The sequence below is a fragment of the Trichechus manatus genome, unplaced genomic scaffold (genome assembly GCF_000243295.1).
Source record: "Trichechus manatus latirostris isolate Lorelei unplaced genomic scaffold, TriManLat1.0 scaffold00023, whole genome shotgun sequence".
NCBI lineage: Eukaryota > Metazoa > Chordata > Mammalia > Sirenia > Trichechidae > Trichechus > Trichechus manatus.
The window spans coordinates 16,624,699-16,647,503 of record NW_004443959.1 but is presented as its reverse complement, the minus strand read 5'-3'; the positions used below and the strand labels follow the sequence as shown (position 1 = coordinate 16,647,503).

The window sequence follows — 22,805 nt, the reverse complement described above, 5'->3', positions numbered from 1 at the left end:
CCAGCCACCAAAATAGTACGTACGCCTGGGATCTTTACAGTTTTCTTAGCACATTAGCGTGATGGGACCCTTGTTCCCATATGTCATTAAAAATGTCTGAAATGTTTTACCTTTCTCCTTTAGCCGTGGGGAATTACATTAGTTTATAAATGCTAATAGCTGAGGTTTCTTTCTTTCGAGCATACCCATCTTTCACACCAGCTTAGGAGATTTTTCCCTGGGTGTTCCAGGTCATTGGTACATCTCTTCTTTCCCCTTCTCCTCCTCACCTATTAATTACACTGTTAACACTCTTTAGTCCTGACTACAGATCAACATAAGGAGCCCTGGTGGTGCAGTGGTTAAGTGTTCAGCTGCTAACCAAAAGGTCAGCAGTTCAAACCTACCTGCCGCTCTACGCGAGAAAGATCTGGCAATCTGCTTCCATAAAGATTACAGCCTAGGAAACCCCACGGGGCTGTTCTGCCCTGTCCTATAGGATCGCTATGAGTAAGAATCGACTAGACGGCACATAGATCAATATAATCTGAGGAGTCTGTTTGTGAGAAATTACCCTATTGCAGAGCTAATATGGACCCTTCCCTGGTGTGCGACACGAAGTGTACCCCTCTGCCTCCTGGGAGCAGAGGAAGTAGCTGAGCAAGTTTATAAAGTACATATTGGAAAAAGAGAGTATTTTGCTTTGGTTTGGCAAGTGAACTTGGCATTGAAAAGAAAGCTGGCGCGTGAATGCCGGTGTTAACTTAATTTCTTTAGCCCTTGGCCCTAAAGTCTTCATAGATGTCCAGGCAAGCTTGGTGAATCGGTGGGATTTGAGCAGAGCTGCTGTTCAGGCCTGCCTGCTCCAGCGTGAGCCCATGCCCCCACATTGTCCTCCCTTCCGTAGCTATGAGCCCCTTATCCCCAACAGTGTCACTTCAAAATGGTGGGGTCCTCCCTAAAGCCATCACCTGAAGCCACTCTGCTGGCTCAGTTTTAAGTTTGCCTCTTACTTTAAGCCTTGTAAAGATTTGCCTGATAAAGGTAGATCGTGAAGCCCATTTCCAAGTAAAGAACACTTCTAAAAATACATGTGTTATCAATAATTGTGGCATTTTAGCTTCTGATTAATTGAAGTTTTACTATACTATAACCACTTTTTCTCCTCCACGAACCAATGGAGAAAAAGGAAATTTTGGTTAGTTATGGGTTCTGGTTAGCTAAGTGTAATTGACATTTTATTGTCCTGACATATTTTTCTTACATTCTTTCAAGGGAGATGCAGTTAAAGACTTAATGCTTCGCTTCCTGGGTGAGCAAGCTGCAGCAAAGAGACAAGTATTAAATGCCAACTCAGTAGAACAATCTTTTGTTGGATTGAAACAGCTAATTGTAAGTAACAATGTACTTGATTCTCAGTATTTTTTTTAATAAATCCTGCTTTCCTTCATAATATTCTCCTTAAAAGTTAATTACCTTGAGTATGTTATCCAAAGCCCTTGCACAAAAATAGAATTTTGTAGGATTAGATGTTACTCTTGTGCAACAAAAGTCATCATATTAATACACTGATCATTTTAAGTCCAATTAGTTAAAAAACCTTATTTTAAATGATCAAATTACTTGAAGTAGCATGTACTCTGATTACATTTGCTTTTTCAAATAGAGTAAATAGAGATAAATCACTTTATGTTCTTTTTTTTTTTTTTTTAATACTCCATTTTCTCCATTTGGCATATGAGGTTTATTGTTGAATGGGTGGATATTTAAACTTTGTCATAATTCCACAAATAGATTTTTTTAAAAGCATTAATATTGGATCATCAACACTATGCATGTTGATTTGTTTCTAGCAAATTTACAATCCATGTGAGAGCTTTAACAATATTGGATTACTTTTCTAGATTATTGAGGAAAAAACAGTGAAGGCTTATCATAGAAGTTTCATTCAGGAATCTTAAAATAACAATCTGATAAACACTGTCAAATAATAGCCACATCTCAAACCTTATCTGCCCTTCCCCAGTTTAGAGTCACTCGTAGATTCTAGAATTGATCCTCCAAGTTCTCCAGCTGGTTGTCTAGTACAGTTTCATCAAAGCCATGCTCCCAGTGTCTTCTGTCTGTGGTCAATGGGAGTGCTTTATTTAAGGGATTGAAAAAATGACATGCCTTACTTTGGTAATGAGGAGCTCCACCAGCTGTGAAAAAATCCAACCCTTACCCTGCCTGCTTTTCAGTGGCACATCCCTCTAAGTATTAATTGTTGATTTGGGTGAGCAAGGTGAAGAACTATTAACTTTTCAACCTTTGATAAAGAGAATGAAATTTCCTACTTTACTTCACTTCTCTTTTTGCGTTCCCCATCTTCTTTTTATCAATTATGATAAAGTCTTCTGTACTGGGCTTCACATTTCACCTTGTTTTAAGCAAATTTTGGTTCCTAAAGATATAATAGTTGAAGGGTTTAGAAATTTTGAATCAGAGGTGAAGACTGACCTGTGAATTAAAAACTAAAAAAGAAAATAAGATCTTTAAGTTTATTTTGGAGAAGCATGAGGTACAATCTCATACTTAGAAGGAACCATCTTTTGTATTATAAAAGTGATACATGAATCACTTAGTTGCACAAAGACTTTAGAGTAAAACTCAGAATCAAATAAGCCTAGTCTTTTTTTATTACATCACCCTTACCTTTAACTCAGTAGCAATATTTGAAAGTTAGGTATATAGCCTGTCCTCATTCTGCCAGAAATTAATGATGTTTGTAAGGCAAAAGCCCTGAACCAAAACCACAGGAAAGAAGTTATTTCTTGATCTTTTATAGTAACATTTAGCAAAATCATAAAATTCTTTTTCTTAATTGACTAGTTCTCTTGAATCAAACATCCTTATAATTTTGTGGAGTGTAGTGACTTCACTACTTTAGAAGCTTTCAAGGGTTCAGGAGGCAGTCAGTGGCCGCCGACTACAGTGACTGGGCTGCCTCGGCTGCTGTGCAGTGGAGTTCTCAGCAGTGACAAAGTACAACTCAAAGTGTTGATATACAAAGGCCTTTCAAATAAGTATAAGCAGGAGCAGTATTCCATGTTGATTTTTACTCAAGGATATTCCTCCCTAGGTTATTGAATTTGTTAAGGCCCTCTTCTTTTGATTTCCTACTTCAGTTTTCATTTTCAAATATTCTGTTGTCAGTAGAGCTCTTGCCTCCTGTAAGAACAAAAAAGAAAAAAAAAGTGAAAGCCCCCCCCCCCCGGCTGCCTTACACTCTAAAGGTAGTTTCTTCTGTCCTTGTGTATTAATCTTGATTGTTATCTTTCTTTAATCTCTTATCTCTTGCCTGGAAAAACATTTTTGGCTCTTGCAGTACCTATGGGCTGTTTTTGAGAATGCACTGAAAATTGGCAAAGCGCTCTTGTAACTTGGATTTTATCCTGACTTCATTATATATATGAAATGGAAGGAGATGACATGTCACCAATGTCAATAACAAATGCTTTAAGTTGGAGAGGAGGCAGAAGCCAGATTTGAAAAACTAAAGATCTGTAGTAAATATCATGAGAACAGGGATTATGTCTAGGTTGTTCACCGTTGAAGCCCTAGGACCTCCCACGGTGTCCAGCACATAGTCGGGACTAAAAACTTTCTGAATAAACAAATAAAGGAATGCGTGAACGAGTGGGTATGAGGAAGCCAAGGCAGAAAGCTTCTCTTTTGAGAAAGAAGTAGAGTCAAAGTGTTGGTTTGAAGAATTGGGGACACTTTTATATATTTATGATGTCCTGGTGGTGCAGTGGTTAAGAGCTCAGGCTGCTAACCAAAAGGTTGGCAGTTGGAATCCACCAGCCATTCCTTGGAAACCTTGTGGGGCATTTCTACTCTGATCTGTCCTTTAGGATCGCTATGAGTCAGAATCGGCTCAACAACAATGAGTTTTTATAGAGTTATGATGAGGAAGAATCTTATAAAAAGGGATAGGTGAACTGTATAAGCAAGAGTGGTTATAATTAACGGAGCAGTCCACAAAGAAGTTGAGAAGAAGTGAAAACAAAAATAGGAGTTGAGTTTGGAGAAAGACAAGGAGTATTTCTTCCTCTGCCATGAAAGAAACGGAAAGCATTAGAAAGAAATTGAAAGGCATTTGAGATCACAAAGAGGAAAACTAAAAGATCTTGGATTAGTGGTGTCTGTATGCTCTACCAAAAAGAAAGTATTCAGGGTATCTGCTGAAAGAATAGGAGTGAGGTTAGACATTGGACAAAGGTCAAAAAAGTTTAGCATAACCTCTGCAAAATGTGATAATCAACAAGAAATGAGTAAACTATCTGATAGTAGTGAAGGCCCATTAGAGGGTAAGAATTTGTAATAGCTCCAGTCAAACCATTTTTTGTTCTTTTGGTCTTTGTGTAAAAAACACATGATAGTTCAACCTATGTAAAATACAACTAGACTTTTCTTTTTGTCACTGTGCGTTTACATGTTATCACTAATAGACTTGTAGAGTTATAGAATATTACAGTAGAAAACGTGCTGAAATAGTCTTATCTAGCATGTTTTCCCACCACATGTCTGTCAGTTTTTTGTACTGTAGTGGCTTGAGTGTTGCTGTGATATTGGATGCTTTGCCGCTGGTATTTCAAATACTAGCAGGGTCACCCTTGGTGGACAAGTTTCAGTGGACCTTCCAGACTAAGAAAAAGTGGGAAGAAGGACTTGGAAGTCTACTTCTGAAAGAGTCGGCCAGTGAAAACCTTATGAATGGCAGCCGAACATTGTCTGGTATAGTACCAGAAGATGAGCCCCTCAGGTTGGAAGGCAGTCAAAATACAAGTGGAGAAGAGCTGGCTCCTCAAAGTAGAGTCGACCTTAATGACATGGATGGAGTCAAGCTTTCGGGACCTTCATTTGCTGATGTGGCGCAACTCAAAATGAGAAGAAACAGCCACAAATATCCATTAATAATCGGAACATAGAATGTACGAAGTATGAATCTAGGAAAATTGAAAGTCGTCAAAAATGAAATGGAATGCATAAAGATTGATATCCTAGGCGTTAATGAGATGAAATGGAGTGGTATGGGCCATTTTAAATCGGACAATCATATGGTCTACTATGCCAGGAATGACAAATTGAGGAAGAATGGTGTTGCATTCATCAAAAAGAACATTTCAAGATCAGTCCTGAAATATAGTGCTGTCAGTGACAGAATAACATCCATATGCCTACGAGGAAGACCAGTTAATACGACTATTATTCAAATTTACTCACCAACCACTAATGCCAAAGATGAAGAAATTGAACATTTTTCCCAACTTCTGCAGTCTGAATTTGATCAAACATGCAATCAAGATGCATTGATAATTACTGGCCATTGGAATGTGAAAGCTGGAAACAAAGAAGAAGGAACGGTAGTTGGAAAATATGACTTTGGTGATAGAAACAGTGTTAGAGATCGCATGATATCATTATGCAAGACCAACGACTTCTTCATTGCAAATACCTTTCTTCAACAACGTAAAGGGCAACTACACACGTGACCTCTCCAGATAGAATACACAGGAATCAAATCAACTACATCTGTTGAAAGAGATGATGGAAAAGCTCAATATCATCAGTCGGAACAAGGCCAGGGGCTGACTGCAGAACAGACTGTCAATTGTTCATATGCAAATTAAAGTTTAAGAAAATTAGAACAAGTCCGTGAGAGCCAAACTATGACCTTGAGTATATCCCACCTGAATTTAGAGACCATCTCAAGAATAGATTTGACGCATTAAACACTAATGACTGAAAACCAGACAAGTTGTGAAATTACATCAAGGACATCATGCATGAAGGAAGAAAAAGTCATTAAAAAAGACAGGAAAGAAAGAAAAGACCAATATGGATGTCAAAAGAGACTCTGAAACTTGCTTTTGAACGTAAAGTAGCTAAAACTAATGGAAGAAATGATGAAGTAAAAGAGCTGAACAGAAGATTTCAAAGAGTGACTTGAGAAGACAAAGTATTATAATGAACTGTGCAGTGAAGGGAATAACACACTCAGCATTTCTCAAGCTTTACGAACTGGAGAAAAAATTCAAGCTTCAAGTTGCAATACTGAAGGATTCTGTGGGCAAAATATTGAATGACGCAGGAAGCATCAAAAGAAGATGGAAGGAATATGCAGAGTCACTATACTAAAAAAATTGGTTGACGTTCAACCATTTCAGGAGGTAGCATATAATCAAGAACCAATGGTATTAATGGAAGAAGTCCAAGCTGCACTGAAGGCACTGGCAAAAAAACAAGGCTCCAGGAATTGACAGAATACCGATTGAGAAGATCCAACAAACAGATGCAGCGCTGGAGATACTCACTCGTCTATGCCAAGAAATTTGGAAGACACATCTACCTGGCTAAATGACTGGAAGAGGTTCATATTTGTTCTCATTCCAAAGAAAAGTGATCCAACAGAATGCAGAAATTATTGAACAGTATCATTAAAAGTAAAACAGTATCACACAAAAGTAAAATTTTGCTGAAGATAATTAAAAAACGGTTGTAGTGGTATATTGACAGGGAACTGCCAGAAATTCAAGCCATTTTCGGAAGAGGGCGCACAACAGAGGATATCATTGCTGATGTCAGATGGATCTTGGCTGAAAGTAGAGAATACCAGAAAGATGTTCACCTGTGTTTTATTGACTGTGCAAAGGCACTTGACTGTGTGGATCATAACAAATTATGGATAACATTGCGAAGAATGGGAATTCCCAAACACTTAATTGTGCTCATGAGGAACCTGCGCATAAACCAAGAGACAGTCGTTTGAACAGAACAAGGGATACTGCATGGTTTAAAGTCAGTAAAGGTGTGCATCAGGGTTGTATCCTTTCACCATACTTATTCAATCTGTATGCTGAACAAATAATCCGAGAAGCTGGACTATATGAAGAACATGGCATCAGGATTGGTGGAAAACTCATTAACAACTTGCAATATACAGGTGACACAACCTTCCTTGCTAAAAGCAAAGAAGACTTGAAACACTTACTGATGAGAATCAAAGACCATGGCCTTCAGTATAGATTACACCTCAAGATAAAGAAAACAGAAATCCTCACAACTGGACCAAGAAGAAACATCATGATAAATGGAGAAAATATTGACGTTTTCAAGGATTTCATTTTACATGGATCTATAACCAATGCCCGTGGAAGCAGCAGTGAAGAAATCAAACAATGTCCCTAACCCACCTGGAGTAAAGGAGAATGAAGAACACCAAAGTCACAAGGAAAGTATTAGCCCAACAGACAGAAAGGGCCACATAAACTAGAGACTGCATCAGCCTGAGACAGAGGAACTAGATGTTGCCCAGCTACCACCAATGACTGCCCTGACAGGGAACACAACAGAGAGTCCCTGATGGAGCAGGAGAAAAGTGGGGTGCAGAACTCAAATTCTAGTAAAAAGACCATACTTAATGGTCTGATTGAGACTGGAGGAACCCCAGAAACCGTGGCGCCGGACTGTCAACCCAGAAGTAAAACAATTCCCGAGGCAGACTCATCAGACCAAGATTAGACTGGTCTATGGAACATAAAATAATACTCATGAAGAGTGTGCTTCTTAGCTCAAGTAGATACATGAGACTAAATGGGCAGCTCCTGTCCGGAGGTGAGATGAGACAGCAGAGAGGGTCAGGAGCTGGCTGAATGGACATGGGGAATCAGGGACGGAAAGGAGGAGTGTGCTGTCACAGTATAGGGAGATCAATTAGGGTCACATAACAATGCGTGTATAAATTTTTGTATGAGAGACTAACTTGAATTGTAAACTTTCACTTAAAGTATAACAGTAAATTTTAAAAAAATAAAAAAGGAAATCAAATGATATATTGCATTGAGCAATCTGCTGCAAAAGACTTTTTTAAAGTGTTGAAAAGCAAAGATTTCACCTTGAGGACTAAGGTTCATCTGACCCGAGACAGGATATTTTAAACTGCCTCATATTCATGCAAAAGCTGGATAATGAATAAGGAAGACCAAAGAAGAACTGATGTCTTTGAATTATGGTGTTAGTGAAGAATATTGACTATACCACGGACTGCCAGAACGAACCAGTGTGTCTTAGAAGAAGTACAGCCGTGGTGCTTCTTGGAAGCGAGGATAGCGAGACTTCATCTCACTTGCTTTGGACATGTTATTGGGAGGGACTAATCCCCGGAGAAAGACATGATGCCTGGTAAGATAGAGGGCCACTGAAAAAGAGGAAGACCCTCGGTTAGGTGGATTCACACAATGGTTGCAACAATGGGCTCAAACACAGCAATGATTGTGAGGATGACACAAGGCAGCATTTTATCTAAGGTCACTATGAGTCAGAAATGACTGGACAGTATCTAATAAAAACAACAAATAATAAACTGTATTTAAAGTAGAGGACCCCTGGTGGTGCTGTGGGTAAGTGCTTGGCTGCTAACCAAAAGGTCGATGGTTCGAGCCCACCCAGAGTGTTCACGGGAGAAAGATGAGGCAATCTGCTTCCATAAAGATTACAGCCTTGGAAACCCTGTGGGGGCAGTTCTACTCTGTGCTATAGGGTCGCTATGGGTCGATTCGACTCGAATGGCAATGGGTTTGGTTTGAGTTTTTTAGTATGTAAAGTATGACTTTATTTAATAATGATGAGTTTAAAAATTCCACACAAATCCATATCCAATGATTATAATTAATTTGTTGTACAGGTTAACTTTTTACTGTCTTTGATTATTTTTAGTATTAATAAATATATACAGTGGTTTGATTTTTTTATGCATTAAAAACACTTGAGGCCATTAGAGACTTTATTAACAGTCCTAACAAGGGGACCTATTTAAGGTGGGAAATTTATTTGTTAGAAGATCATTACTTTACCCTGATATTTTAATTATGTCCTGAAATAATTTCTGTCGTCTTTAAGACTAAGAAGAAGTTACAAAATGTATTTTCCTAAGTAATGTCAGAGCTTTCTAAGATTGTAATTTACAGGGAAATGAATGTCAGAGCTTTTGGTAAAGGACGTTTTAATCACTTTAATGGTGTCATATGTTGCGGTAATGATTCCCTTAGAGTCTTAGATGGGGAGAAGTTATGTACATACTATTAGTTACTTGAGTGATTTTTACTGGACTCTTTCTCATCTGTTGGAAGTTGTAGAATGCCTATGTTCAGTTTCTCGAATAGAATCAGTATCTTATATCCTAGTTTTTAAAAAAATTTATTTAAATTTAGATCTTTTTCTCATTCAAACTAACTTTATTATCAGAGTTCTACTTATCATATGTAGTAGTTATTAGGTTTCCATAACATTTATTCCACAGAACTTAAAGTCTTACATAGTATACTTTAAACTTTAATTTAAAAAATAATTTCTTCACTGAATATCACTGGCATCTAACATTGAAAATGAAGAAGGACTGGCAGGGAGGGCAACAAGAAGGTGGACAACATTGAGATAAAAATAGCAAAAAAATGATAATACTAAGAATGTAATTAAAATTTCAAATAATAGGAAGCATATGATCCTAAGAACTGGATCTCACAGGTTGCCAAAGTTAAACATACCACTCTTCTGGAAATAAGAGTCTACCAGGTGTTAGAACACTACATTGTGGTGATTCATTCTGGCCTCATCTCTGGTTCCCTTCATCGCCTCCCTCATATGTCTTACTTAACTTATCAAGTAAGACTCCCTAAAGCTGTGGAGGTAAATTGGAAGAAGAAGGTGGGTACAGGCCAGCCCTGTTCTCCTTTCCTACATTTTCCCATTAGTAGAGAGACTTGGGCCCTGCTAATTTCAAGTTACCTCTCACGCAAGTCTGAAGAGCAAAAAAGGCTATCGAGAGATTGAAGGGTGTGATCTTCAAAGGCTAATGACATAAACACGCATACACATGCATGCATATTTCACGTGTATGGCCAAGGAAATGTCCACCATGCCTCTCTGATTTAGAAGCTCGTGCAAGGAGAAAAGCTGGAGAAGAATAAAATTGAAACAGTGACTACTTACATGCCACAGCAGCAGTGTGGGGCAAGAGTGCTTACAGTCTTTTTAGTCCCTGTACACAGTGACTGGATCAGAAAAATAGTAGGACTAGTGCAGTGCTGGAACAGGGATGCTGATGGAACAGTAGAGCAAGCCCAGAAACATAAACCTATATGGAATCAGTAGAGGCATTACAAATTGCAGTAAATTCTCGTTATTCACTGTCATTATGTACTACATAGTTGCTGCAAACACTGAATTAGCAAGTACTGAACCATTGCTCCTACAAGGAATACAGGGTTAGATTCCGGCAAGCCTCTGGTCACAACAATTTCATCAACTGATCAATACATAACCTTATTTTATATGTGTTTCTGCTTAAAGACACCTTATTTAATAATGGCCACCACCCGTCTCTCAGTTTATTGTACTATGGTGGCTTTTGGTTGCTGTGATGCTGAAAGCTATGCCACTGGTATTTCAAATACCAGCAGGATCACCCATGATGGACAGGTTTCAGCAGAACTTCCAGACTAAGATAGAGTAGGAATAAAGGCCTGATGATCTACTTGTGAAAATTAACCAATGAAAACCTTTTGGATCACAATAGAACATTGTCCAGCTCACTTGCTTCAGACCCATCATCAGGAGGAATCAATTGCTAGAGGAAGACATCAAGTTTGGTGAAGTGGAGGGCCAGGAAGGGTAAAGGAGACCCTCAGTTATATGCATTGGCACAATAGCCTTAACAGTGGACTCGAACAGGTGATCGTGAGGATAATGCAGGACCAGGCAACATTCTGTTCAGATTTGACTCAACGGCATCTATCTATATATATTTAATAATGGAGTCCCCAGGTGGTGCAAATGCTTAACATGCTTGGCTGTTAACCAAAAGGTTGAAGGTTTGAGTCCACCCAGTGGTGCCTTGGAAGAAAGGCCTGGTAATCTTCTGAAAAATTAGCCATTGAAAACCCTATGGAGCACAGTTCTACTCTGACACACATGGGGTCACCATGAGTTGAAATTGCCTCCGTGGTAACTGGTTGGTTAACTGGTTATTTAATAATATTGTTGATTACTTAATATTGAACTCAAGACCAATGACACTATAACTCACACTTGAACAAAACTTATCTGACACACATGTTTTTTCCATAAGACATATCACAGCCTTCTTACAGTGAGAAACAATAGACAGCACTTCAATATTACACTTGGGGACCGTTTTAAACAGTGAAATCACCAACCAAATCCACAAAAATATAAGTATGACACTAAATAGACTGCAAAAAGGACACTTGCGTACAGTATAAAAGTTAAACCAAGAAGGCAGAGTGCCACCTTGTTTGACCTCAGCTGGGAATGTGCATCTGGCAACTCAGATTTTTTTACTGCTCTGCAGATGTCCGTGAATGACGACGAAAGTGACCATGTGTATTGATTTGGAGAGACAAGTAAATTTTAGCCAGTAGATGAATTTGCAAATGCAGAATCCACAAGTAATGGGGATCAACTGTACTAGGGAAAAAATGAACTAATTAATAAATGATACTGAATCCAATGGATATCCAAATGAGAAAAATAAAATTAGATCTCTACCTGACACCACACACAAAAATAAATCCCAAATGAATTAAAGCAAAAATTTTAAATTTCAGAAAATAGAGGGGACTCTTAATGACTCAGAGTAGATAAACATTTCTTAAACAAGATACAAAAAACCTAAATCACTAAGGCAAAGATTGATCAATTTGGCTACTTTAAAACTTGGGCAACCAAAATGCCATAAACAACATTAAAAACCAAGCTGCAGTCTGGGAGAAGAATTTGAAATGCAGGTAACTGACTAAAGGTTTGTAGCCAGAATTTATCAAGAAATTCCTCAATGAGAAAAGAAAATAGCTCCAGGACATGGAGAGGCAATTCATAGAAACCAAATAACCTGTAAACCATGGAAAAGATGCTCAACTTCACTAGGAATCAGAAAATGTAAATAAAACAAGAATGTCATGTCATTCCAACACCATCAAGTTAACAATACCAAATGTTGGCAAGAGGATGGGGCAACATACGTTGTTGGTGGAATGCAAGTTAATAGTACTGCTTTGCAGAGCAATAGCTGATAAAATAAATGGTGTATATAACCTCTGATCCAGCAATCGCACTTCTGGTTATATACTTTAGAAAAACTCTTATACATGTACATAAAAAGACATCTTCAAGAATGTTCGTTGCAGTATTATTTGTATTAGCCAAAAATTTGATTTAAAACTTAAATGTTCAACAAGAAATAGAAAAAGAAATTCTGTTATATACAACCGATTAAATACTTCAGAGCAGTTAAAATAAATGAACTAGAGCTACATTCAATATGACTAAATTTCAAAAGCAGTGTTGACCAATTCATGCAAGTTGCAGAAGGCTACCTACAATGGATAGCTTTTATTTTTTGAAAACAGGTCTGTAGTCTCTTAGCCTCAATTTTGAAATGCAGGAAAGCCCTGAAGGCCTAAAATTATGTTTGGCAGCAAAATCTGACCTGACCAAACTCATCTGGTGACTACCCTGGATATTCTCCACAAACCCTGCCACCTTTACTCTCCTCCCTTTCCTGCCCTGCTCTGCACCCACAGAGGCTGAGTGCTGTGGACTCCCTGGCTCCATTGTCCTCTTGCTTCTAGTCTGGTTCACCCAGTGAGAGGCGGGCGGCTGAAGAGCGGGTGTTGAGCGCTCCCTCTTGGCCATGTGACAGTTTCTTCATGGCCATGAATCTCTTCCTGAGGCTCCAACTCCTGTTGAGCAGCCTCTCCCCAGCTACAGCTCTCTGTAGTGCCGCTCACAGTTCTTTCCCGTACTTTGGGTGCAAGGGTGGTAAGGGCTCTGTTGTTAGTCCCTGCATGTACCACTATCCCTTGTTGGTCTTCATAACCTGACCCACAGTTTTCCACATAGTCCCTTCGTTAAACTCTTTCAGTAACCCCTTTGAATATTCAGTAATCCCTGTTTCTTGCCAGGACCTTGATGGATATGATGCCAAAATTTGACCTCCATTGAGGAGAAACAGGTATAGTCCTTATTGATCCATTTTGTGTGAACAAAAATATTCCTATACATGGAAATTGTCTTAGTTATCTGGTGCCGTTATAACAAATACCACAAGTGGATGGCTCTAACAAAGAGAAATTTATTCTCTCACAGTCTAGTAGGCTAGAAGTCCAAATTCAGGGCATCAGCTCCAGGGGAAGCCTTTCTCTCTCTGTCAGCTTTGGAGGAAGATCCTTGTCTTCAGTCGTCTCAGTGCAGGGACCCTTGGTCCAAAGGACACGCTATTCTCCTGGCTCTTGTCTCTTTGTGGTATGAGGTCCCTATATCTCTCTACTTGTTTCTCTCTTTTATATCTCGAAAGAGATTGGTTTAAAACTCAGTCTAATCTTGTAGATTGAGTCCTGCCTCATTAACATAACTGCCACTAATCCTACCTCATTAACATCATAGAAGTAGCATTTACAACACATGGGGAAATCACATCAGATGACAAAATGGTGGACAATCACACAATACTGGGAATCGTGGCCTAGCCAAAGTGATACACATATTTTAGGGGGACACAATTCAATCCATGCAGGAATATTTTTGAAATACAGAGTAAACTTGAACTGCAGCCAAATAAATATGTTATATCCTCTCATTAGGAAAAAAACTTGTTTGGGGAAGTATAAATTGTAAATGGAAAGCTTTTCTAACATAACTTTTTTGGTGTTCTTCCCTTCTTATTTTTTTTTTTTCTTTTTAAATTATGATATAGGGAAAATCTTCCTCTGTTTCCTCAACTTGCATGCCCTCCTCTTAAACCAGAAGACAATTCATATCTCAAGTAGAGGTTAGAGGAGCTGGGCTTAGTCACCTCTGGTTCTGAATTGCAGTAGGACACTCCTCCCTGCCCCTTGATAAAGCAGAAGGAGTCCCGATCTGAGTTCTAGGCCTGGCCCCTTTGCCTAGAACTCAGTGTCCTCAGACAGTTCTGCTAACTGTGCAGACCCCACGTTACTTCCTCTGTAAAATGAAGGCAGAATGGAAGTTCACTGCACTCCTTGCCAGACACTCAAGTAATTAGTTAGTTCTGACTCCTAGAAAATTGGCCATTAGGTTAGTGTACGTTTATTTAGGTATGACTACATTTCATTGTACCCCTGGGTGGCACAAACAGTTAAGCGCTCAACTACTAGCCAGAAGATTGGCAGTTCACACCCACCCAGAGGCGCTTCAGAAGACCGGCCTGGTGATCTACCTCTGAAAGGTCACAGCCTCAAAAGCCCCATGGAGCAGTTCTGCTCTACACACATGGGGTCACCATGAGTCAGAAGGGGCTCGACAGCAGCTAACATCAACAACACGTTTCATTTGTGTCGTTGTTGAGTGTCATCGAGTCCATTTTGATGCATAGTGGCCCTATGTGACAGAGTAGAACTGCCCCATAGGGTCTTCTTGGCTGTAATCTTTATGGAAGCAGATTGCCAGGTCTTTTTCCTGCAGAGCCGGTGGGTGGGTTCCAACTGCCAACCATTAGGTTAGGAGACAAGCACTTCACTGTTGCACCACCAGGGCTCCTTTGATTTATAGACTAGTCAATATTAATCAGAAAAGTGCTTAGCCTAATAATGGCACACTTAGTCGATAGTGGCAGTTATCCAAGTTATATTTTAAATTCAGTCATCTGGGGGAAATTATATCATGAGAAACTCTAATAGAAAAAATATTTTCTATTTTCAATTAGGAAAAATTAGCTACGTTTTTTAAGATTTACTTCAAACATGAGTAATTAAGATGATCAACTTTCGCTTTGTTTTTTACGGTAGTGAAATAGCTTGAGATATAGAAAACACATCTTAGTATATGAAATCATAGCAAAAACTGAAGACTGTGTATGATGAATTTTCTATTTTAATCATTTATGGAGTACTTCATATTTGCAAAGTACTTGCAAATAATTTTATTGCACATTTAAATGTTTTGTTAGTGGTGAATATCTATACACAGTGGATATAAAATAAGTTTCTTTACTGTGTAATATTTTTTAGTTGTTTTCAAAAATATGTAAATATCGATGACCAGATTTTCTCAGCTATATATTTTTGCACCCACACAAATTTTATTTGCTTTTGAGATCTGTCAGATAACAAATTAAGTTCACTATGAGTTGTAGGTGTCAGAGAATTGAACACCAAGAACTTCATATCTACTTTATCTAAATCCCTATTTTTTTTTTAAATTCTTTAACTGCCATAAACCGAAAACCAAACCCACTGCCATCGAGTTGATTCCAGCTGATAGAAACACTGTAGAACAGAGTAGAACTGCACCATAGGGTTTCCAAGCAGCCGCTGGTGGATTCAAACTGCCAATCTTTTGGTTAGCAGCCGAGCTCTTAACCACTGTACCACCAGGCCTCCTTCCTGCCATACTTAGTAGCTTATCCCTTCTGTACTTAGTAAAAACATACTGTATTATTTTAACAAGCATTAATTTGGTTCCTGCTGTTGTAGTGGAAAAAACATGAGTCTGTTTAAGTTTAAAAACAATTTTGTTACGGCGGGAAAAAAAAATTTGCAAAATGGAAAACATGGTGTCGGAGTAATCTGGCCAAAGTGCTTCAGAGGACTGCAGTGGTACAGAAGCTTATGAGGGAAAAACCCACAAACCGAAGGGTACAGCTAAAACATTTTTGATTGGCTGACGTTTACAAAGATGCAGGTGGCAGAGTCTTGGCCTGCCACCCTTGCAGGGGTTGACCAGTTTGCAAGGATGGCTCCAGGTGACAGGATTCTGGCTGACCACTGAAATCACATGTTTCCTGGCATCTAGACATCTGTAGTCTGTGTTAAACTGAGTTACTTTAAAATTATGATGGTGTGTTCTGTTGAAATATAAAAGCAAAGCATTTGTTGAAGGAATAGAGTGATTATAAGTGAAAATGCTAAGTATTTTAATGCTTAAGGAGAGAAAGGGTTTTGATACAGAAAAGCTATAACTTTGTCTTTTTTCAAAATTATCTTATTTTAACTATAAGTTGGGTTAGTTAGAACAGAGGTTTGAAAAATTACAAGTATGGTTGAAGGGGATTAAGGGGGAGTATCTTCTTAGAATCGGCTTAGCCGCTCAAAGTCACATGTTTAACACTATGTCTAACACCTGTACAAAGCTGGATAAGCTCTTCTTAGAGTTGGCCATTTTTAACCACAAATTTGAAATAAGCAGAACGAGGTGGGCAAAACCACATCTTTCTGTAAAACTGCTGGTATCTGGGTCAGAGGTACAGCAGAAATTTTTATGTAAGTGACAGGCTGCGTTATATGACAGAAGCTGCATTTAGAAATCTAAGATGGAGTCAGGATAAGGAGAAATTTGGCCTAGACCTCAGCTAGAAGTCATAGTCTGTCAAGAGCTTTAGTTTTGGAATGCTCTTCCTCACTGCGTTTCAAGCACTGTTGTAGGTATAAAGATAGCGTGGGTATGGTTCCCGCTCTGAGGGCAGTTAGTATTAGGGGAGGGGAGATAGGCATGTACTCAATCCATTTCTAAAAGGCCATTTAAGTAAGAGCCCCACTTAGAAATGGGCTAGTCCAGTGGGTGTACAGCCTGATCTTTACTTTACAAGCCTTTTTTTCCCCTGATTTTATAAACAGTACATTCTTATTTTACTTCAGAAAATTGAAAAAATTATTTCTGTAACCACTGTCAGTTAACACCTCATGTATGTATATACATGTATTTATGAATATATGTATATATTTGTGTGTCTATATATCTCTCCTACACAAGAAATTCATATTATACTTCTATATAGTTTTGTATCTTTTTATTATTTAACATGATATCTTAAGCATTTTCTCATATTAAGTCTTTTAAAACATTTTAATAGCTGCATAATCTGAGACTACTATAATTATCCTTTGGATAAACTATCTTCCACAGGAATCTTTTCTATGTATGTGACTATTTCTTTATGATAAGTTCTGGAAGGTCAAAAAATATGGACATTTTTGAGGCTCTTAATATATATTGTTCAGCTGTTTTTTAGAAAGATTATACCAGTTTACATTTACCAGCAGCATAGTAGTGTGCTTGTTTGAGAATATCCTTATCTAGCCTGAATTGTATCTTTATTTTAAATCTTTTGTTTCTAATTTCTTAGATTAACAATGGCATTTGCCTTTTTTTTCCGACTACTGAAGATCAACTTACTAGTAAATTATAATTTGCATTTCTTTGATTACTAGTATGATTAAGCCTTATTTAATTTATTTACTATCTTTTTGTAGTTCTATGAAATGACTGTTAATTCTACAGTTCTTTCCAATGTCTATTACATGCTAGACACCGTACTAAATAAATACTTTCAGAAAAAAATGTTTAAAGGCAGTAGCTTTCCTAAAGGAGAAGCTAGGACATGATCGTAATTCAAAGCTAACTTAGACTACCAGGCTGTATGTAATAAGTATGTAAAATAGATGAGATGGCCTATATGCTAGAGCAGTATTTCTAAAGTTTGTTTCATTTTTTACCCCCTAAAGGAGCATTTTCAGACTCTTTTTTCCAAATTTCCTTCACTCTGTGAAATTAAACACTAAGGAATAAGATTTCGTTGGATAGGGTTGATCTTTGGACGGCCACTAATCATTGTAATATCTAAGAATTTTTTACTCCCCAAGAAACAAATGCCACCTTTTGGGGGGCAGTATCACCCCATGGATGTAGTAGGGGAATTCAGAATAGGAAGATAACCACCATGAGCTGGAAAGGCATTGTTGACAAGTTCAGATTTGAGCTAGGATATGAAGGGCAAGTGAAGGGGAAAGTGTTTCTGGCTGAAGGACTAGTAGGATGAACAAATGTGACCAGGTATGCGTACACGGAGCAGCTGACGGCCTGACTGGAATAGAAGGGGGTCATGAGGCCAAGTGGTGGGAGGAATAGATTAATTATATTTTCATCAAAAACAGATTGTACTGTCATTTCCAGCTCTTGAAGGTGGCCAATTGAAGGACCCCTTTAATCGAAGAATTCAATTCCCTGTTATGTTAGAAGAGTGAAATACTTTCATAAGCTGTTCTGACTAGTTTATGTACTTTGTGCTGCCTGCTGACCTACCCTGTGATTTTAGACCTGGTCACTACACTTACAACTTTTATGAAAATGAGGGGTGCTTTTTACACAAGAGTAGCAAATAATAAGTTGGTAAGTAAAACGCAAAAAAGTCTGACTGATTTATAAATATCGGACACAAATGAGAAGTTGTATAATAACAGAAATAAGGAAAGGGTATTAGTAGTACTCACTACCAAGCACTTGAAGGGGCCCTGGTGGCACAGCGGTTAAGTGCTCAGCTGCCAACTGAAGGGTTGGTGGTTCAAACCCACCAGCAGCTCTGCAAGACAAAGATGTGGCAGTCTGCTTCCGTAAAAATTACAGCCTTCGAAACCCTAGGGGTCAGTTCTACTCAGTCCTGTAGGGTCGCTATGAGTCGGAATTGACTCAACAGCAGTGGGTTTGGTTTTTGGTTGGACCAAACACCTATTAAGTGCCTGCTGTGTGCAGAATACCGTATTCATCTGTAATAGTCATACAAAAATAAATAACACCTGATCTGTGCTCTCAAGGACCTATCAAAAAGAAACAGTTGAACACTTTTAGTGTGATGGGAAAACTCAAGGTTACTGGTAGAATTTAATAATTATTGTTTGCAGTTTTTATTCTTAACTTCTCTAAATAAAAATATTGTTCACAAAAATTGGCAAGTTTACTGTCTAACCAATGTACACCCTGTCTCTTTATCTATGATTTTTCAATTTTATATTACTTTTTTTACTGCTTCTATTTGTGGTAGTCAGAAGTTGAATCCTTGGACTCAAAGGAACCTGATCTTGCAGTTTTTTTATCCTGGAGCAACTAGACGCTGTAGTGGCAAAGGGGTTATCTTGCGTTGTCTTGATTGCCCGATATCCTTCTAGAAGCCCTTGATCCAAAGGCTCAAGGAACACCATATTAATAGAATATCAGTTGGTCAGTTCAGTAGTACCAGCAGCTCTTGGTGAATGGTTTTCTGCTAGTGATCAATTTTCTATTTTTTTAAAAGCTAACATATTTTCAGATATCCTAAAGCAGGGAATCATATTAACGAATGCCTACGTTTGTATTAAGGAGCCCAGTGGCACCACGGTTAAGCACTCGGCTGCTGGCCGAAAGATTGGCGGTTCAAACCCACACAGCAGCTCTACAAGAGAAATACCTGGTGATCTGCTTCCATAAAAATTACGGCCAAGAAAACCCTATGGGACAGTTCTGCTCTGTCATATGGGGTTGCTATGAGTCAGAATCAGCTTAAATGACACCCAACAACAACATTTGTATTATTGAATATTATGTAACCATTAAAAATCATGCTCTAAAAAATATGTGAGGATACAGGAGAGTTTTGAGTGAAGGAAAAAAAAGGATACAAAGCAGTATATGTTAAAAAAGAGAAAGTTGACAAGAATATGTACTAAAATACTCACAGTGGATATATCATAGTTGACAGTTGACTTTCTTTACCTTCTTCATACTTTACTGTTTCCTACAATTTCTACCATATGGGCGAGGGGTGGAATGGCATGTGGTACGTGTTAGGTGACATTATTTAAAACAGCATGCATGACAGTAATGTAAGTGTTCAAAATGTATCGCCGGTAGTTCGAACTGCCGACCTTTTGTTTAGTAGCCAAGCTCTTAATCACTACACCACCGGGGCTCCTAAAATGTATCAGTACGTATTATATTTTCACTGGTACCCTCACGACCCTAACCTGCTGCTTCTCTCTATTCCCTGTATTAGCTAATGATGGCACCCATTTACCCTAGTCAGAAACCTGGAAATTTTACCTCCTAAATATGTAATGTAAATGCTCTGTCTCCTCTAACATATTCCTCCCCTCCTGTGCTAAATCAGTCTCTTTTACCTCCTGCCTGTTTGACTAGTCTAGCTCAGTGGTCTTCAGATGTTTTTGTTCACAGAGCCCCCGAAAAGAATGAGAAATACTAGATACCCGCTCACACTTTTTTTAATTATCTATAATGTTTCATTATAAATTTAAATAGTTGCAAAGGATGTCATTAATTTCTAGCATATTGTATGTTGCATATGTGCTTTAAATATATTTCCATCAAAACCTAGGACTGCAGATCAAGCTCATTCGGTTTTTGGGAAATGCCTACCATGTGACCTACTTGGCTGTCAGTACTCATTGTGAAACCAATCAGTCAAATCAGACATATTTTATCTTAGAAGAAATCTCACTTCATTTTTTTAATCCAAATAAACATGTCAGTATGATCCTGGCGACAATCTCTCCACTTCTCTATTTTATTCCTTAGAATTCTTTCTCTTACACACCAGTGATCCTTTCATCCCTTCCTCCTGCCCGAAGCCCTGGGGATCTGGCCCCTGCCCACCGTTCTAGCCTCACCTCAGCCACTTCTCCACACCCTCTCCAGACTCCCGTCACACCCACCTCTGCAGCTTCTCAAATGCACTCTGCTCACTTACCTGCTCTTTTCCTTATTAATTCCACAAACCTAAAGGACCAACAGTGTGTCTTCACAGGGCTGTTTGCTCTTTGGTGTCTTTGCCCATCGCGTACCCCCTCTTTGGGGTGCCTTTCACCCTGCCTTGTCTAGTTGAATTACCCTTACTCGTCTTGCAACACTCAACCACCCCTGCTGCACCACCCTGGGTTGGTTTCTCCCACAGTTGTTGAGTATCCATAATTGCTTGTGTGTGTGTGTGTGTCTGTCTGTCTGTCTTAATACACTCATGTAATTGTTCATTTATATTTGTGTCCCTTATAACCAAATTCATCTTTGTATTCCCGTCGCCTAGCATATGGCATACATTGAAATAGGTGTTCAGTAAATGTTTATTGAGGGAGTGAATGACTAAGTATATTTCTGTTTACAACATTGAGAAAGAACTAAGACCGCTTTACCAGTTTTTATTGAATAAATTGTCTATACTTACTGACACCTTTGCCTCACGATCTACTCACATCCTAACTCCCACAAATAGATTTTTTTTATTCCTTTTCTCAAAAGTTGCCAGTAACCTGACATACAGGGGTATTTTGTTAGCTATCATGCACTCTCCTACATTTCACGTTGTTAGCAATCCTCTCCGTGATATCTGAGTTCTAGAACACCATACAGGCCAACTTTTCCTTCCTTTTGAACATTGCGTCCCTCTCCCTTTCACTGTTTTCTCGTCTCTAAATGAGCGTTCCTCCAGACCTACCCATGAGTGCTCTGCTCCCTCCTTTGGTGGGCCTCACTGGGTTACCACTTCGCTATATGTACTCTGCTCCCAAATCCACTTCTCCAGGGTTGTCTTCTCTCCTAACCTTCAGTCTTGCATCTGCATGTTTACTAATTACTTCTGTTTGAATGTTCCACCATTTTCCATAATTTTGTTAAACCCAACTAATCTTCTTCCTGCTTGCATTCACCATATGCAACTTACCTTATATCAGTAGTGATTGATTTGCCCAGTCATCCAGAGTTAAAATCTAATTTTTTTTTAAATTTCTTCATCTCTCTCATCTTATAACTAGTAATCAAATCCTACTGAATCTTTTTAATCTGTCTCCTGCTTTCCTTCCTTCATTGACCATACACCCACCACTGCCAGTCTAGTTAAGCTTCCGACCACCTCATGCTTAGACTATTGAAATAGCTTCTAGCTATTTACTTTCCCTCGGACTTCCCCATTCACTTCAGCTTGGACACTACCACTAGATTAATCTTTCAAAATTGTTATTTCTAAACTTATTTCCCTGCTTAGAAGCATCTAATCACACTTCTGACTTATAAACAAAGCCTAATCTTTGTAACTTGACATCGGAGGCTTTCACTGCCTACCATGATCTTGTTTACCATTGTATCCCCAGGGCCTAGCACAGTCCCTGGCACGTAGTAAACACTTGATAAATTTTTGATCAATGAGTGGATGAGAGAATTCAGATTCATCCAGCATTTACTTATCACCTTGTTTGTTCTCTGTAATCTCCAAGGACATAGTGTATGTGTGTGTTTCATCATAACAACATTTAAAAATAAGGAGTATTATGACCATTAAGGTCCCTGGTGATGCAAATGGTTAGCACTTGACTACTAGCTGAAAAGTTGGTGGTTCGAACCCACCCAGCGGTACCATGCAAGAGAGGCCTGGCAATCTGATTACAGCCAAGAAAGCCCTATGGAGCAGTTCTGCTCAGTAACACATGGAGTCACCATGCGTTGGAATCGACTCGACAGCAGTGAGTTAAGGGTTACTATGACCATTTCTATGTACCATATAACATAAATATGAAAGTAATTCCCTGAGAGAAGGTGATGAGTAGATGTCGTGTGAATCTTAATTCTCTCATCCACACAAGGACTGTCTTCTTGAATTACTTCAGTCACGTTCTCCCATGGTCACGCTTAGGGCCTTCTGGTCACCCATGACTAACACATACCACTCTCCTATGACAACACCCTCTCCTTCCAGTCTATTAATCCTATGTTCAGCTACTCCCACAAATATCGTTCTTCTATCTTAATGAAAATTCTAGTCTATTAATCCTTCTGTACGTCACTTCATTTCTTCACTTCCTTCCTTACCCAACTTGGTTTCTATGGTCCATCCACATTTCAAAAATGCTCTTCTCAAAATCCCAAACATCCTTGCTCCTTCGTTTTTTCATGGCATGCATCTCAGGAAACCCCAACTCTTTTTTTTTTTTTTT

At 38.7% G+C, this 22,805-nt stretch overlaps 1 protein-coding gene across 5 annotated transcripts in view; it reads left to right on the top strand.

The window, feature by feature from the left end:
* Positions 1-22,805, top strand: part of TRAPPC12 (trafficking protein particle complex subunit 12) — a 127,473-nt gene that overhangs the window by 28,525 nt on the left and 76,143 nt on the right. For all 5 annotated transcript variants that reach the window (XM_023728291.1, XM_023728293.1, XM_004373089.2 and 2 more), the window contains exon 3: positions 1,255-1,371. In XM_023728291.1, the coding sequence (XP_023584059.1) occupies positions 1,255-1,371 (117 nt within the window). The remainder of the gene's footprint in view (positions 1-1,254; positions 1,372-22,805) is intronic.